This window comes from Manacus candei, unplaced genomic scaffold, assembly GCF_025592945.1.
Source record: "Manacus candei isolate 608988 ecotype Guabito, Panama unplaced genomic scaffold, ASM2559294v1 h1tg000124l, whole genome shotgun sequence".
Taxonomy (NCBI): Eukaryota; Metazoa; Chordata; class Aves; order Passeriformes; family Pipridae; genus Manacus; species Manacus candei.
Genome location: NW_026138172.1, coordinates 3,106,463 through 3,124,346, shown reverse-complemented (window position 1 = coordinate 3,124,346; position 17,884 = coordinate 3,106,463). Strand labels below are relative to the sequence as shown.

General features: G+C 39.7%; 1 protein-coding gene across 2 annotated transcripts in view; it reads right to left on the bottom strand.

Moving 5' to 3' along the window:
* Nucleotides 1-236: 236 nt before the first annotated feature.
* Nucleotides 237-17,884, bottom strand: part of LRP6 (LDL receptor related protein 6) — a 120,634-nt gene continuing 102,986 nt past the window's right edge. For both annotated transcript variants that reach the window (XM_051770758.1, XM_051770759.1), the window contains 8 exons: nucleotides 16,764-16,973; nucleotides 15,348-15,473; nucleotides 13,809-14,045; nucleotides 12,214-12,324; nucleotides 10,395-10,625; nucleotides 9,083-9,219; nucleotides 7,840-7,937; nucleotides 237-5,372 (listed from right to left, as the gene is read on the bottom strand). In XM_051770758.1, coding sequence (XP_051626718.1) covers nucleotides 5,081-5,372; nucleotides 7,840-7,937; nucleotides 9,083-9,219; nucleotides 10,395-10,625; nucleotides 12,214-12,324; nucleotides 13,809-14,045; nucleotides 15,348-15,473; nucleotides 16,764-16,973 — 1,442 coding nt within the window. In that variant the 3' untranslated portion in view covers nucleotides 237-5,080. The remainder of the gene's footprint in view (nucleotides 5,373-7,839; nucleotides 7,938-9,082; nucleotides 9,220-10,394; nucleotides 10,626-12,213; nucleotides 12,325-13,808; nucleotides 14,046-15,347; nucleotides 15,474-16,763; nucleotides 16,974-17,884) is intronic.

The window sequence follows — 17,884 nt, the reverse complement described above, 5'->3', positions numbered from 1 at the left end:
CTTAATTGATCTTATCCGGCCCCACAGGAGTCAGGCCCTGTAATGATTCTTTCATTCCTAGCACAGACAGTGTGCAGAAAACACAGGACTTGGTGCACTGCAAATGCACGTTTGCAGAGCCTTCCTACAGCATCAGAAAACTAAGCACATTCTGACTTTCATGGAGAACAAAGAGACACATGGACTTGTACCTTTAATTATCTGTCTTCCAGATGCTGAAATAAAATGAAGAGTACTTCTTTTTCACTCAGTTTTATTATAAAAATCAACATTTCATTTGTTACAACTCGGTTTATAGTAATAATTGGAAAGGATTTTTGTACAAGGTTTATATACACCGTATAAGTAAAGCACTTTATTTTACAAAAAAAAAAAAAAAAAAGTGAGTGAGTGAATAGGGCTGACCAAATGTTGGCCATTATAATATAAATACATCCTTGCAAAGCACCACCGTACCAAAGCTGATGAACAAGAGACACCAGCTGGCTTTAAGACAATGACAAACAGTGATTAAAGCTTACACAACAGAACAAACAAAGCAAACCAAAAACAAAACAAAGATTTAAAATCTAAAAGCAGCACCAGATCCTTCACTTGCAAACAAGGCTAGTTCAGCTTAAGCCTGGTGGTATCCTCTTCACAAAAAAAAAAAACACTTTCATTTTCCCTTGCTGACTTTTAACTGCATGGCTTAAGGCTACAGCCATTTTAATCAGGACTTCAAAGCTGCTCCTTGTTCATTTAAAAGAGGGGAAGAAGACTGCTCCCTAAGAGTTTCACCATAACAATCACCCTGCCCACTACTAAGACAATCTCTGTCCTGAATAAAGTATGGACAGTTTACTTACCCTGCCCTGCACGGTTTTGAAGTGAATCGCCCAGCCCCTATAAATGCTATGCTGGCATCATTGCTGCCCTTTTTAAAGATGGAAAACAAAAAGTTTTGAGTGACTAGTGTATTTTAACTTCTTTTAGAAAGAAATTGACTGTTTTGCAGCCATTTTCAAGCTATTAGTTCATTCCTAACTTATTTTCAAGGTGTATCTGTCACCTGCCAATTAAGTTAAAGGGTAATTTCCAAGCAATAACACCACCAAAATGCAACTAAAAAAGTCTCATTGCTAAGAAGGCAATTTCTGAATAAAAATGCTCACATTATTTTTGCACTTAACCAATTATTTTTCTGTTGTAGACCTAAAAAGTAATCTGCTACACACACAGTACATGTTCAAAAGCAAATTCTGTCAGTAACAACATTGTGTGACAAACATGCTCAAGGCAAAAAGGTCAGAAAAAAAAAAGATTGATTACTTATTAGGAGATATTTTGAATAAGTCATCCAATTCAACAGCATGTGTGACCAGGGAGTTCTGTAGTTCAAGCAGTTCTCCTCAGAATGGTGGTAATTAATTGAGATTTGCCAAGCAATAAGGAATTGGAAATAACTCAATAGCCAAGACAGTGGCCTTTTCTTCATCTTAGTACAAGTTTAACTACCTTAAAGCAAAACAAGTTAATCTGTGTTTAAGACTTGCCAATCAAGCCATTTCTAGAGAATGGGCTATAATAACTAGAGAAGCAATGCAGAACTGGAGACCAGAACACCATCAAAGCCCATTAGTGTAATAAATAGGAATAACAGGGATTTTCCACATGTAGCTTCACTTGCTGTTGACTGAAGCACCTGCTGTGTTCAAGCAGTTGGGGTGCAATTTCCTTCATAATTACAGATTGTTTTTCATGTACCTTTACTCATCTGCAAAACGGACTCCAAAAGTGGGGGAACAGTATAAAAAATGTGCTTCCTCTCCTGTCTGGTCTGACAGAGTATTTAGTGTTCAGGTTTAAAGTTAGCAGGTATTCTGTGTCTGTCATACAACCTGGACAAAAGAAGTCCAGTGTAGGGTAGACACAGCCGAACAGCATTCAGCACTAGCACTCTGAAAGGCAGGGAGGCTGAATCTGCCAATGTGCATGCACAAAAGAAAATTATTAGCTTTGGGTAAATCCAGATTATCAAGGATACGTGCACCTGCATACATACACTTGTACATGCACATTGAGAGAGAAATGTTACAGCAGTAATCTGGAATTTACAATATAGTTGTTAAGTTTCAATTCACAGTAAAATGAATCCTTTGATATCAACTGGCTCGTTTACATATTTGCCATTACTGTACATATTTCATTTAATGTATGTGCATAGGTTACATGAACTTATACTCATGGAAGCCACACAGTGTGCACAAACTGAAACGTATGTATCAGAAAGACGATCAACTCCTACATGTCCACCCCACTGACTTCAGCTGGGTTGTGTGTGGACATAAACTAGCACAGAAGGAAGGCAGCATGATCCATACGCAGAGAATGTCGTTCTTCTGAAGAACCTCGCTATAATTAACACATTTACAAATTTACCTGCAGTAAGTTCCTTCCAAGAGGAAGCTTCAGCAAGGTAGTCCAACTGCACCAGAAAGAGAATACCACTCCTTAAGCTCAACCATCCTGGAGTTTTTCAAACAGAAATTGGCACACTGAAAAAAGTATTTTGCAAGAAGAGATCATTGCCATTGCAGTACAAGCACTTGGACTGAGATACAACAACACAATATTCTTCTGAGTTCATTAGTGCAAGTTCCCACATATGAACCCCACGGAATGCTGCACATGAAAAAGTGTAAACAACAGAGAAATTCTAATTCTCATTGGTGTGCCAGCCTCAACCCCCCCTGCCCTGACACAGTTGCCCTCCCCCCTTCATATATATGGTTTTGAGTTCCCTTTAAGTTCACAACACCCTTCTCAACATCCATCCTGCTGGAGAACACAAGCAAGCTTCTTCACTAGCAAGGAAGAGCCAGAAGAACAGCTACCACGATTCCTAGATACCTAGAATGAAGCTGGGCAAAAAAACCCTTAGTATGCCAGATTCAGAGATCAACAGCTTGGAGATCACCAAGGCTTTTTAAAGTTTCTTCAGGTATCTTGGATTACTAGGAAAGACCCTTTATTAGAGATGGAATCCCAATGACAGTTTTTCTTGGAGCGGAAACCAAATGAGGATCCAGTACTCCAGATGAGTGGCAGCTAGCAAGAATAACTTAGCACTAATTTTGTCAACAGCATGAATTAAAGCCCATGCCATACTTTCAGATTATTTCTCTTTTAGTTGAAACTGGCTGGGAAACAAACAACAGAAAACAACAAAACCCAAATGGCACCTCTGGAAAGTTGAAATACCCATAGCATGCCCAAAGGCGAGGAGGCAGAAACTCCTCAGGACCTTCTTTTGAGAGAGAAGACTCAGAGGGCCAGTCCTTAAAGGCATTGAGCACCTTTGGTGGATTTGATGTCAACGGAAGGTGCAAATGCATAAGGTCAGGTATACTGTGAGCTCCGATACAGTCAAAGCAGAGCACTGCACTGGAGTCCAAGAGAAGTTAATAACATTCTAGGTTGCCCCTTAACTGATACAAATAATATTTTCACTTGATTAAATAATCTCCCTGTCAAAATCACCACGGTGAGGCTGATGGGAGAAGGGGCTAAATATGATAATATACAAAAATAGAGATGTGAATATAAAATGGTTTTGTTAAGAATATCTTGAAATTTGACATTCACAGTGGTTAATACTAAAGTATTAAACTCATGCCACACAAAAGAGGAGGTATGTCAAAAGGTACATCAAAATCATACTGAGAGAAACTGGCTTTACCTAACACAAAGAGAACATGAGTAGTTAATACAGCAGGGGAACCCCTTCCAATGATCAAAACATCTATTTTTTTTATGGACAGTTGGTCCACTGAAAGTTAAATGCTTCCTTAGTAGGAAAAAATAATATATATATTTATTCATATATGATTTGTATACTATGATATCAATATACACTGAAAGTACTGCAAGGATATATTATTCATTTACAGTAAAACTAACAATCCATGGTTAAATTTATAGTTATAAATATGTTGTCTGTATTATATGTGGTATAAAAATATTTGATATTTTGTGGGCACTAGGTCAAAATAAGGTTTTCCTTTTTAAGGGACTAAAAATCACTCAGGTATATGCATATTACCCTTGTCAATTATGTGAAAATCATACTGACCTGGTACAAAACAGAATCCTACCATGCTGTCAAAATGAAGAACGTAATGTATAGCATGATAATCACTGCATGACAAGGCTAATTAGGAGAAAAAACAGAATTTACAGCAGCCCACTTCTAGCAGTACTTTAAATAAGAATATCATGATTTAAAGTGACACAGGCAGGAAGAAAGGATGCAGCAGAGATAAGAAAACCTAATCGGGATTAAAAAAATGAATTTTAAAATAACCCCCCCAAAAATAATTGAAAATTCCAGAAGCAAGGAGAGAGCTCTAAATGCTAAATTATCTAGTTGGTTAATTGCATTAAGGAAAATCAGAGGTGTATTCATTCTAAAAAGTGTGTGATTTTTCTGGATTCACTGCTACAATTGTTGTATTCCTGTAGAAAACAAAGCCCTTTGTGCAAGGTTAGTATCTGTCCTGACTGCATTTTCAAGTTTATCTTTAGTTGTTGGCCCTCTGTAGTTAACATAGAGGATATTTGGCTACTTCCAAGTATCTATGGTATGCTGCTCTGAGATGGACTTCTTTATTATTAATTATCTTAAACATTTTTGGTATTGACAAACCCCACATATCACCTCTCTGGACAAGTAACATATCCCAGTCCTTCCATATCCTTACTTGCTCAGTCACTTCATTGGATTAAGGCATGTTTTTGTGTTCCATTTGCAAAAATAAAAACTTTTTGTACAAACGTCTGGGTTCTTTTACACAAAATTTTTTCTTCTTATAGCACAAGCAGCAGTTGCTGTTTAAGAAAATATATAAATATCCTTTTTTTTTTTTAATTCTTCTGTACAAATATCTTCAGTATTTCCCCAGCCCATCTAGTAACATTTTAACTGTACACTGTCCTACCTCATTCCTTTGCCGAGAGCTCCCTCCCCCCCTCCCCAGTAGAATATTTTGTATTTACACTTTCACAGCGGAGGCAGATGATGGGGTGGGGGGGCTCCCCCTCATGAGGAGTCCGTGCAGGGGGACGGTGGCGGTGGGTAGAGGTGGTGGGAGTAGCTGCGCTCCGTGTAGGGGGAAGGCGGGCAGCTCTCGTAGTTCTCCTCCGCCGACAAGTACTGGCTGCGGGGGGTGGGCGGAGGAGGGACGGGCTCTGAGTCATAGTTCAGGTCACTGGTGTAGCCCTTGCCCGCGGCTGCCGTGACCCTGCGGCTGGGGGCATAGTCACTGTCACAGACGTCCGTGCTGCAGGGCGTCGTGGGAGGTGCGAAATGCCGGTAGCTGTAAGGCCTGTAGCTGCAGCGGGAAGATCGATGGGGGGGAAAAAAAAAGGGTCAGCGTATAGAAAGACTTCTGGCGATGTGCCCGTGAACAAGCTGGGGGGTGTCAGAGACTGAAACGGTTAATGATTTATGCATTCTAGGATTGCCAAGGGACTTTTGCAGGCTTCTGCAGGACTTTTGCATTATACCTCTGATGGCCCATCAAAGCCCATCCCCCCCCTCTGCCAGTCTTGAAGGGCAGGAAAAACCCTTTTGCCAGACCCCTCACAGAAACTCAGCACAGACTCAGGAGATGTTGGAGGGTCGTGGCATGGCCTGTGACACTAACCATGGATATAGAAACTCACGACTTCTTTGAGTGTGGGGGCTTCCCTCCTTCATCCCCAACAGATCAAGGCCACCACTTCAACTGACAGACATGGAAGCTGCAACTACCAAGTGTCATCCCTGGACCCCGTGGGCGGTGACTGTACACATCTTTCAACTCTCAGCTTTTCTTTCCCTTACTCTCCTTTACCCTTATCTTGTCTTTCCTTTCTCTCCCTTATGCATTTTCCCCCCAGGGGTTATCCCTATGATAGATAATATAGATGACAACAGCCAAAATGCTAACATATCTGTTCAAACAAAATTGTTAAAACGAACCCTACCTATATGCGTTTAAAATAAACCCTACATATGTATGTTTTCAAACACCAATTATTCAGTTTCGTTTCACTCTAATCCACCCCAAAGGAATTATTGATAAGAACCTGGGTTACCCCCCCCTTTTTTCTGAGGTGGGTCGTAACAGGGGTGATAAGCCAAAGTGGAAACAGCAAGCAGGTGAACCCCTCTGCAGCCATACACAGCATCACGCTCCTCTCGCTCTCACTGACTTCCCTGCAGAAGGGCTCACCTTCAACCACACACGTTACAGTGTCAGTCAAATTACAGCAACCAATGAAAGTGATGCTAATTATTAATTATCTACAGACAACACATTCCCTAAGGACTTAATTGAGGTAGAAAAAATTGCTCCTGAGACAGTGGGGCAGGAAGGGCACGAGTGTGCATGTCCGTGTGTGTAATAGCTATGTTGCAATTACATGGAGAAGATATTCTGTTTGTATTATGCAATTGCTGGATACAAACTTCTAAGCCCAGACAAGGAAACTGAAAATTACCTGGCACATTCATAGCAGTCAGGAGAATCATTCCTTAGAGCAGTAACTGGGATGAAATTCTCAAAGGCTGCTACCGCAAAACATCTTTTAAAATGAGCCCAATATAGTTCCAAGGAAACAAATTAGAAAGGGAAGTGCATGGTAGCTACAACTCCCAGTATCACAGTCAGTTGGGGATGCAGCTCCTCTATAGTCAAGTCAGAATATTAGGAAAGATCAGAAGCAGCAAGATCAATGTTTAGTTCTGGGCAGTGGAGCATTTGGAAAACATTGAACCTTGTGCTACACCCCAATACCATTTTATCGTACAAAAAGGCACATCAGCAAGACTCATGCTGGTACCAGAATTTAGGTTTCTTTCATTAGAAAATTACTTATAATTTTAGAAGATTTTTTATATGGCTGCAAGGGATCATTATAAACATCTGGTCTGACCTTCTGCACAACAGAGGCCATATTTTCTGCTAATGGAGAAGGGACGTCTGTTTAGCCCCAGAGACCTCATTATCCAAAAAACCCCAAAGGCACTGTGTTAGGGAGGCACATCTTTCAACAGACAAATACAGCACTCTCTTCTCATTGACCAGATCTGCTGGTGACTTGGGAGGGGAACATTTACACCCTTGGGTAGTACAGGTCTGTTCCTCTATTTTTGTTCCTCTAACTTGCTATAAAATGATAAATAACTCCAGCATTCTTAAAGGAAAGGTGAGAAAGACACATTCAAGTAAACAGAGACAAAGCATATATGCCCATAAATACTAGTCAGAGAAAATAAGCAAAAGGTTGGCAACTTTTTCCAGATATTAACCCTTAATATGTCAAACTAGAAATTCTGTGGTTTATCTAGACCACAATATTAAATGTTACTTCTGACCTCCTTTATATTGTGAACTTTTTCTCCACAGGGTGTTTGCTTATAATTTCTGATAATTATGTAACAAGTTATTTTTGACAGAAGCCTAAAAAAGGGCTGGGTTCACTCCAGGGTAAGTATTTTTGGTTCAAAGTTATTACGGTACTGTGTTTCTTTTGGCGTTTAGCTAGTTTTGTGATGAGTGCTGTCATTCCCCCTAAATCAATATACCCAAGAGATGTATCACCAAAACCACTTAGTGTGTGATTTACCTCAAACTGCTGCACTTGTACACACACATCAGTGACCTGATACATGTGAACCCATCTAAGCACTAGTTTAGTGCTTGCAGAATTAGGGCCTTTGACTGCAATTCTTATGGAGCAGAGGCTGTCTTTATTCTGCATTTTCTACACTAACTCTTTGATCCTGACCAAAGCTATTGTAATAGTAATTACCTGTAGGATCTATGAGTGGATGGGCTGTTTGAAGAATAACCGAATTCCATGGTATAGTGCGAACGTTCAGTAGCTGGTGATGGTGGTGGGTTCAAAATCTAAGGAGTAAAAAAGGAAAAAAGCCACAGTTAAAAAGATACAAAGTAAACTCAAGAAAATACCAGTTTATAATTTTTCTTTTTAGTACTGTATTATAGGAACCTTAGATAAAGAACTGTATGCATAGCCCCTCCCAACAAACGTGATTTTTCATTTGTTTATTCCCCAGTTCTTCAACAGACACTCAAAATGCCATTTGTTGCCATTCCTATTAGCTACTACTAAGCTCTTCTCAAAAAATGCTGACTGCTGTGGCTATTTTGACGTATGCAGTGCTGAAAAGTAAAGTTGAAGCTAGCTGCTCAGTACTAGATTGTCACTAGGGAATACCACTGCCCCAGGCAAACTGGCAGATATCTACTTCTGCTAGCTGTAGTTCCCAAGCAACACTCTGCTTATAATACTTGCAGGATGCTAGCTAAGGCAAGGATTCTTTCCCTATACAGGCACGTTCTTACTGAACACAACACTTGGATTAATTTAAAGCTGATTTAAAGCACAAGCGGTTGATTATCAGAACTGAAAGCAGACAGTTGAAGATTTCAACCTTAACTGACCAAGCATGTAACTCTTAAACACTTGACAGTGGCTCAGTGAACCTAATAAAAATATCTAAAACAACCACCACAGACGCTAGAAGTGAAGAGATGGGGAGCAGCATACTACCTACTTGTGACTAGAGGGACGTTGTGGAGCTGCAAAACATTTGTTTACTTATTTATCTGTCACTTGTAAGACACATGACATAAAATTTCATTTTAATTCCTTGAAAGTCTATACACAATCAATCATAGTTTTACCTTCAGAGGCATGTGGCAGAGTATAATGAAAGGAGATCTCTCTGCCAGAGCTGCTTAATATTTACACGGATTTTTTTCATCTCCCCTGACATTCAATCTAACATTTTCTTCTGGCACTGAGCTCTCTCACAACTTTTTTAAATTAAGAGAAAATTTCTAGACTGTTTTGGAAAAAGACAATCTCATCTTCCTTCCCTTTCAAAATCACATGTACCCGATATTGAAACAAGTTTATCAGGCTAGAAACCTAAACCAAAACATTAATTTGTCAATCAATTAGACTCAGAAGACACCATTACTTCTCTGAAAGTTATTAAAGGTCTACAAATAATAGAATAACTTACTGGAGGAAAGTAAGTGCCTTTGGTACTTGAAGAACTACTGGAAGAGGCTCCAGTAACATGGGCCCTGTCATAGGGCGGTCCACTGCTCCCTCCCATAATGCTTAGGGAGCTGATGACAGATTTACCTCGAGACATACCTGAAGAACAAAAATGTATGTCAATATTCAGTTGAGAAAAGGAAGCTTAAAAAAATAATCCAGAGGATAACAGCTGTATAAGCACAGTTTGTAGAGCCAAAATTAATCATCTTGGTATTAAAAACAATTTCAGGGCTCCTTGGTGGACAACAGAAATGAAGACTGTCATAGAATAAACGTGTGGGTTTTGTGCATCAGCTACTCAACTGCAGGACTTGGCACTGGGCTATACTAAAGCTGTATGAAGAGAAACACATTTCTTGCACTTGAATGGCTTGAAAAGACTTGAGAGAACAGGCATTCAGGCACTATTTCTGTGCCTCAGAATAAACCATGAAACTTATTGACCACCTGAACTGAGAAACTGAAACTGTGCAAGAGAAGAGAGGGTTTCTTGTTCTTTCATTTCAACATCATTATGTGAGCTTTTGTTAGTGACTGAAGCACACTGGCACAGAGTCCAAGTGGAAAACGGTGCTCGAAATGAGGGGGAAAATTCTGCTCAAAGAGACTTTATGCAGGTTATTACACAAAGTCATTTGATGCATTATTTTAACCCTGTAACAGCCTCACAGAGCTTTTGTTCTGACAGGAATCTGCTGGATCTGAAGTCACAAGTTACAGGACATATTTAATTAATATATGCAGAAGTAATGCATTTAAATGAAGTGCAACATTGTGATGAAGTCTTACTTCTTAAACAGAGTAAAGTGTGCTTGGACTGGTGTTAACAACTTCATCATCAAATGAAGTAAGCTGAGACTACAATTACTGCTGGTCATTATAGACACTGCAAGAAATTTCACAAGCATAAAAACTCAGTCTACAAACCTATCTAGAATAATTACATAATGTTTAAAGTCCCATGAACATAACTCTGCGTAACTTTACCCTGTACTGTCATGACACTTTGCTGATGCTACAGTAGTCCATAAAGAGGATTCTTTAGTAGCAGAAGAAGAAAACTCACACATTATGTGCATCTGTTTGAGCTTGTGGCTCTGCTAAGTACCTAAATGCTTGTGAATAGCATACATAAAGTAGCAATTCATTATTATAAAGAAGGATGGCAACAAGCTTCCAAGAATTATGCACCTGGAACAGACATTTCCTGTATGAATACGCACAGTTGTGTGGTACCAAAGAACAGGACAAGGATCACACCATTTACTTACCAGGAAGAGACCCTGACAAAGAGCTCGGGTGAGGCACATAACCCAGAGGTACAGAGGCTGGTCCATGCACCACATAATCATTGGTCATTGTTTCTCCATCTCCCTTCATGCGTGGGCACAGTACCCTCTGGCAGATGAAGTACATTGCTCCAACCACAAAAACTGTGAGGATCACACCAATGATGGAGCCGATCGTGTTGTTGGGCTGTGGCGCAGGTTCCTCTGTTGTGTCTAAAAGGGAAAAGGAAAATCAGACTACGAAAGTTTAAACCAACATCAGTTTTCCTTATATCTTTCCAAACAGGAAAAATAAAGACCTCCTCTTCTGTAGGCAGACAACCACTTTCAAATTAATATATGAGAGAAACAAACAGGCCCCAGCACAGATGGCACTGTGCTGGGGACTCCTGTTATGCTTTTTCTTGTCATTAAGACAGTGAGAACTTATCATGTCACACCTGTTCATGTCACATAAGCACAGAGGTTATCCCTCAGTGTAACAGGCCGACATTCCCTTTTCTCACCAGTGTAACATTCACTTATGGTGCATCACCTCTATCGTTCAGTAGTGATGAATTTTGGGGTTGATACTATTTATTAAACTACCTAACCTGCAACACATCTGACCCACCCTCAGATATAGCTGAGCATCAGCTTGAGAGGTGCCATTTTATGAGGAAACTGTATCCAAAACAATTACTCAACAGTCAAAATGAGTGGCTTTCCCTACAACACCAATTCTAAGCAATGACATTTTTGACAACTCCCCGCCTGTGCTTCATGAATTTGACAGGAAAAGCAGACTAAAGTATTTTCCTGTTCTAGTCAGTGTTTTACATCTTACATATTACTGCAAGTTTTTTCCTCAACACATTTTCTTCTCCCTGAACACCAAACCCACACTTTAACCAGCTTGTCACAGTCTACAGAGATAAGTAAACAGACTTCTGATCATACTGAAAGAGGGATGGTGACAACTGCAATTTTATTCTGGAAAGGCCAATTTTCCATCTTCTATTACAAAACTGGAAAACATATAAACTATAGTAAAGGTAACTACACAAGTCTGTGATAATGTCACTGGTAACCTGGTAGCATGACAGAACATCTCCTATCATTCCTTCTCAAGATCTGGCTTTGCATTTTCACCTTACGTGTGTGTCACCCGTGATATATGGATCTCTAACACAAGAAGAGATGTCCCTATTTAAAATTTCTTTTAAAGCACCAACAGTGAAAACGAACTTTTAAGTTGGAATTTTAAAGGCAGTGGTATCCTTGCAGTGCCCCGGAGATTTCAAGTTAGTGGATATCACGTTACAAATCATATATCAAGCTCAGAATTATATCTTTTCAAGATAAAAAGGAAATTTTAGAAAGTTTACTCTATAAACAGAGTGCTCCTCTAATTCTAAAAGCACCTGCTATTAACTCTCTGGATGAGAAAACCATGAAGCAGAGCAGCTATATATAGAAGCCTCAGGGTGATAGATTTTTTTTAACACTGCACCAACTCAGCATACTAACACATTATAGTAAAACAAACCTTTTATTTCTTTTAAAAGTTTAAAAAGGTGAGTGGAAAAATAACTAGCCTTCTCTGCCTCAGAAACTACTTGTTCAGAACACAAATTATTTTTTTTATTTCTATTCCACCACATTGTGCACTAATTGCATGACAGCAGTTATGAAAAGGAACATTAATTCTGGGAATAATTAATTCAGTCTGGTTGACAGAATAAAATCTAACTTGTAGGGAAGGTGAGAAACAAATTTTTGATGCTGCAACCAAGTTTCTAGTCTCAGGTAATACACTTACAGCATCCTTGCTCATCTGAGCTGTCACTGCAGTCCAGGTTGTGATCACATTTCTTGCTTTTCCCAATGCACTGCCCACTGGCACAGCGGAACTGATCGGTTAAACAAAGCACTGTGAAGAGAACCACCCACACACCAAGCGTCAGTATCAAAGGCTTCTCCTCTTCAAAATTATTAAGAAACAAAGACACCAAAGTGTACAGTCAGGAGTATCTTGAGAGAGCCTAGAGTGCTGCAATCCTAATTTCTGAAAGTAGCCAATGACACTAAAAGTCCCTCATGTGAACCATGCAAAAGTGATTCAGTGTTTTGTTGAGGACAGTGCACACTGGGTTACCTGATCCTTACTGCCTACTTACAGTAAGAACACTACAAGATAAAGATACCTCATCTAAAATAACTCAGAAGCAGAAGGCCATTGAGAAGATAGGCACTTATCCCAGGACACAGTTATTTACTATAAGAATAACCAAATCTAAGCATTTACTGTAATATAAGAGAGAAGAATTAAGTTATTAAAAATAAATCTGCCAAACCATGATAATAAAATTGTTTAAAAAAGATAAATGTGGTTTCTCATTGTCCTTGTGCTCTTCCTGTAAACCAGAGAGCTCCTTGACCATGAGACAATATATTTTACTTGTCATTAGGTTTTTAAACTGAAATGAAAGACAGAATATAAAACTGAAGCTTTGTCAGTACACTCAAAAAATAAACTACCACTTTGGGAAAAAAGGTGCTGCAGGCAAGGTGCTGGTCACTGCTGTTTACACATATTCCTGCCTCCTGTTTCTCATAAATCCAGAAATATTTTCCATCTTCAGTTGAATTAAAAACTTAAACTAAAGGCTTTTCTTTTTTGTAATCAATGTGAATACTCTGAATGGGCCGCTTTGAAGGTAATAAACAGCCCCCAGTCTGACATCTCCAGTTGTTGAGTGACAACTGGGAAGCTAACTTGCATCTCAACTCGCTAACAATCACCTTTCATCACACAGCCATTTCTGCATCAGTCGTACATTTTTGTTTGAGCTGAAGCACATCTTTTCCATCAGCAAAACCTGTCTTTTCCAAAATTAAAAGAACCTAATTCTCATTGTACTGGCAACAGTGCTTCCCTCTGTAATGATGGCTTAAATACTCTCTTTTGCTGTGCTCTACAGGAAGAGGTCTCCACAAATCTCATCTGTCTCTCACCACTGCTTACTCAGAAAAACTCGATTTGTTCAGGTATTGTAAAATAAACAATCCCACAACCTTTACTTGGTACAAGGTACACAAAAAGCAGTGACAAGGAATTGCTCCACTTGGTAGTTCACTCACAGATACCAGGTTTTTAGAGCTTAAAATCATACCGTTTTTAATAGTACTTTTTATAGTGTTTAGACCACTGTGATGGAGATCAGTCTTAATTTCCACTTCATAGGTAGAGAAACAAAAGTATGGAGTTACAAAATAATTTCCATTGAATAGACCAGTTTAAAAACTAGCAGAACCTTGGATCCTTCCAAATCCTACTCAGTAATAACACTGGTATCTATCGTAGTGTCCCTATGACAGCTCTGTTTTCACCACACTTCAAAATATCCTCTGTACCTTCACAGTTCTTCTCATCTGAGTTGTCCTGACAATTTGCTTCTCCATTGCACCGGAGGGCACTGTCTATGCACTGTCCACTTTCACACTGGAACTGGGTATCTGAGCACACCGGGCAGTTCTTTTCATCACTGTGGTCTTCACATTCAGTGAAACCATCACAGCGCCAGGCCACCGGGATGCAGTCAATCTCACCTGTGAAACAGGTGAATTGCTGAGGGGAGCATGTTGGTGGTTCTTAAAAAATCAAGCAAACAAACAAAAATTAAAAATCCAGGTGAACAAACAGCTCATGCAGGTGAAGAGCTCAGCTGCTTTCACTTATCAAAGCAGCTGATAAACATGCCATGTCACAAGGTAACTTCCACACCCACTGCCTCCACAGTCATTTGTGTAGACCTTGAGCCCCATGTGACTGATGAAGGCTCACATCAATGGGGGCTTGACAGACAAAGAACAAGAGAAACAGAGAAACAGGCCCATAAAACATGATTATTTTCTTCCTTTCCCATTTAAGACTCCTACACCCGTCTCTTAGTAGGTCTTCAACTCTTCATTTGAAGTCACCACGCTTTTCTACTCCTCCTTTCCTGCAACACCACTATATACACAGCTGATGGCTTACTCTCTTTTTAAGTGTTTGACAGTCCTTGTATAGAAAATCTTAAAAGGATGTAATGTGCTGTACATGGATGCACTGTGACTCAATGTCTAGTTATGTGCCCTTGCCAGTTCTGTTCAGTCAAAATTCTTTTAAAACAAAAAACTGCTCCATCTAGTCAAGTTCCACTACCTCAACACATCTGTTACCTGTTATTTAATATTTACTGCATTAACTGTTAATCTCATGCAGTAAGTCAGTAAGTGTGGGATTTTTTCCTCTTTTTTTAATCCCCGTTTCCTCCCTCTGCTTTTTGGCCTGGTATTAAACTTGCTCTGAGAAAATATCTGGGTTATGCTAGCTCTTATTCCATTGTGAGACCACATGCCGCCTCGATGGCGAGATGATTGCATAATAAATCCATTCACTACAGTGGCACAAAGAGATCCAAGCACTTAAGTGTCTTTCCTCCATTTCAACCCCACCCCTGGAGACACCATGGAGGAGGCGACTTGCCCTTCTGGCACTCAAGTTCAGAAAGACACACGCAGGGTGAGCTTGAAGAGGACAACAGAGAAGAATAAAATGGCACAGACAGTGCAATATGCCAAAATGTGAGACTCTACCCCTATTTGAAAAAGGAGAACATATGGAGTGATAGAAAAAAGTGATAAAAAAATCATACAATTAAAAAATGAAGTAGAAATAATTTAGTGGTCTTAAGTAGAAAGGGTGAACAGAAATCCTTATTCAACAGTCAGTGATTTTTTTCCTTTTCCCTTACTCCTTCTCAGTACTTCCAGTGGGAAAGAGGAAATGCGTAACGGCACCTGGTGCGCTGCCATGTTCCTTTTGCTCAGAAGCCAGCCCTGAAGATGGAGACACCCCACAACCCTGAAGGTGACAGCTCAGTGACAGGGAGCATGGGAAAGACTTACCTCCACAGGACAGCTCATCCTGCAGCAGAACAAGGTGGACTGGGCAAGAACAGCGTGTGGTGCCATCGCCCTTCACAATGCAAATGTGTGAGCAGCCACCATTGTCTTGAGAACAAGGATGTTGTCCTGTGATTTTAAAAATAAGAAAGACGGGGACTGACAAGGAATCTCCACTTCTTTTATAACCTTTCAGTGATTTCTCTGGGCCCATCGGTCTCCCTTCATTACTTCCTTCCCCCTGGGGAGAGCATTACTAAAAAATCCCTGGAAGAGTTGTATTTTTCCCTTTACATCAGTAATTATAACGCACATTGGTAACTGTCCATGATCTGAAACCACTGTAAGAATTGTGCCGTGGCATCTACTAAAACGGTACTCAAAGCATTTTGCTTCTTGTGTGAGGTAGAATTAGTTCTCTGCAGCAAATGGTAGTATTAGTAATACAAAAAGATGTCTTGGATTCCATACTTCATTTTCTCTATCAAAGACCATTAAAAAAGTAAACTTTTCTAATTTATGAAGTCTGAAGCTTCTGTGCTGTCTCCAAAATTCAAATTAACATGCTCTAGATAAATATGTCTCTTCATTTTAATGTTTAATAAGGACAACATACTTCTCTTGGAACTCCTGACAGATTTATTGAGATTAATAGCACACAAAACTAGTAGTAGTCTGCACTGATGTTTTAATTAAGCATCCCCAGATATTTTTCTACATATTTCTCCCAGGCATGCACCACAGCCTACTAACCAGGCATATTTCCTCCAGGATGACAGCAACTCTACTGCTTTAACCATCTACCTCCCATCATTTCAAGAGTTATGTGTGTGGGGAAAGGCCTGGTAAACAGAAAACTTTTAAAAGTGCCGCCATGTTCAATACAAATTGTTATTTAATACACACTTCCTTTGTCCAATGCAACATTGCTCTCTGTCATTCACTTTCAATATGAATTACCACCATCAAAAACTGTTCACTTTGCCCTCAAGGCAGGCAGTCCATTGAAACATTTGCTGTTAGTAAAAGCCCCAAGAGCTGTGCTTGCCTAAAGAGAGCAAACAACTAATAGCAGTTCACTAACATGATCCAGAAAATCCTCTCCTGGGGATAACAGGATGTTTCCACTGTGCCCAGAGACACTCAAATGCCAGGTGCCTGTATGACACTACTAACAAAATTGTCATCAGCAACAAAATATTATGCTGGGGTTGTGAGAGATTTCCAATCCATTGCCAACTGCCGGAAGGAAACAATCCTAACAGTACCCTGACAACCAACCGACACCAACTTCTGGTCCCTCCGATCTGCACTGATGTTGGTCAGCAATAAGGCAAAAGAAGCTGGTGTCTCTGTGGCCACTCCTTGGCTCGAGTCTCACAGGCACTGTTTACACCTGCAAACAGGGATTGCACTTACTGTATTCCTGAATGTTGAGTTCTTTCACAGCATGGATGTCACTGAGTTGTGCAATACGAGCTTGGACCTTTGTACGTCCTTCTCGACCAGTCATATCAATCTTTTCAATCATCTGCTGCTGTCTATCAATCCAGTACAGCCAGTTTTCAAATACAGTGAGTCCTACAGGCTGCAAGATATTAGAGTCTTCCAAAACAATCCGGTTAGCACCTGCAGAAGGGAAAGAGTGGTGTAGTTCAGCTAGAATAAACTCAATTACTATCAGAAACACTTTCTACACTACTCACACCACTGTTTTTCACTACTTCTATGCTACCAGGTAAGCCTACTATAAAAACCCAAGCAATCCATGGTCCTCTGATGCATGACTAATGCATTTTGCAGACAGATTTTTTTTCTGCTTTCATCAAGAAGACAGTTTTTGTGCTTCAGAAATATCTACTGTACTTCAGAAGCACCTGGAATTGGGGGCTCAGCTCTCATGAGCCTTTCCAGTCTTTTCTCAATACGATGGAAATTGGTAGTTCTTTTCATTCTTCTTTCCCTTTTTGGAGAGATCAATTTCTTTGTCTTGCCATACAACAGGGAATAAGAAGATGGATTACTAGCTTGAGCTAACTAATACAAGATGAAATCCAAGTGAAGGTAAGGTAGTTAGTATTTCTCACATGAATTAGGAGATTAATATGACATCTGACTTCCTCATATTCTTTTCTTTCAACTACATTACCTTCACTAAGCTATTCATGCTAAATTGGGAATGCTCCTTTCTTCCTAGAGAAGACCTACTTTCCTGAGTTCCTTTAGCAATCATGCTAATTCATGGTTAACACTCCATATAAGAAGACAGCCAAAAGTTGTTTTAAAGGTATCATTAAAGACTGTCCAGAGAGAGTGAAGACTTTATAACTCACACAGAAAACAAGTATGATAATCAAAACCTGAGGGCTCAGGAGGGACGTTTAAGCCATGCTTCCTTTATTTAACACAATATGACATGGTCATTAACACTCAAATATTCAGTGTGTTTATCAGATTCTGACCACAGCTGAAACAATATCACATAGTCTACACTTAGGCTACAGTTTGAAAATTTACATATAAATCCTGGTATTTCAGCT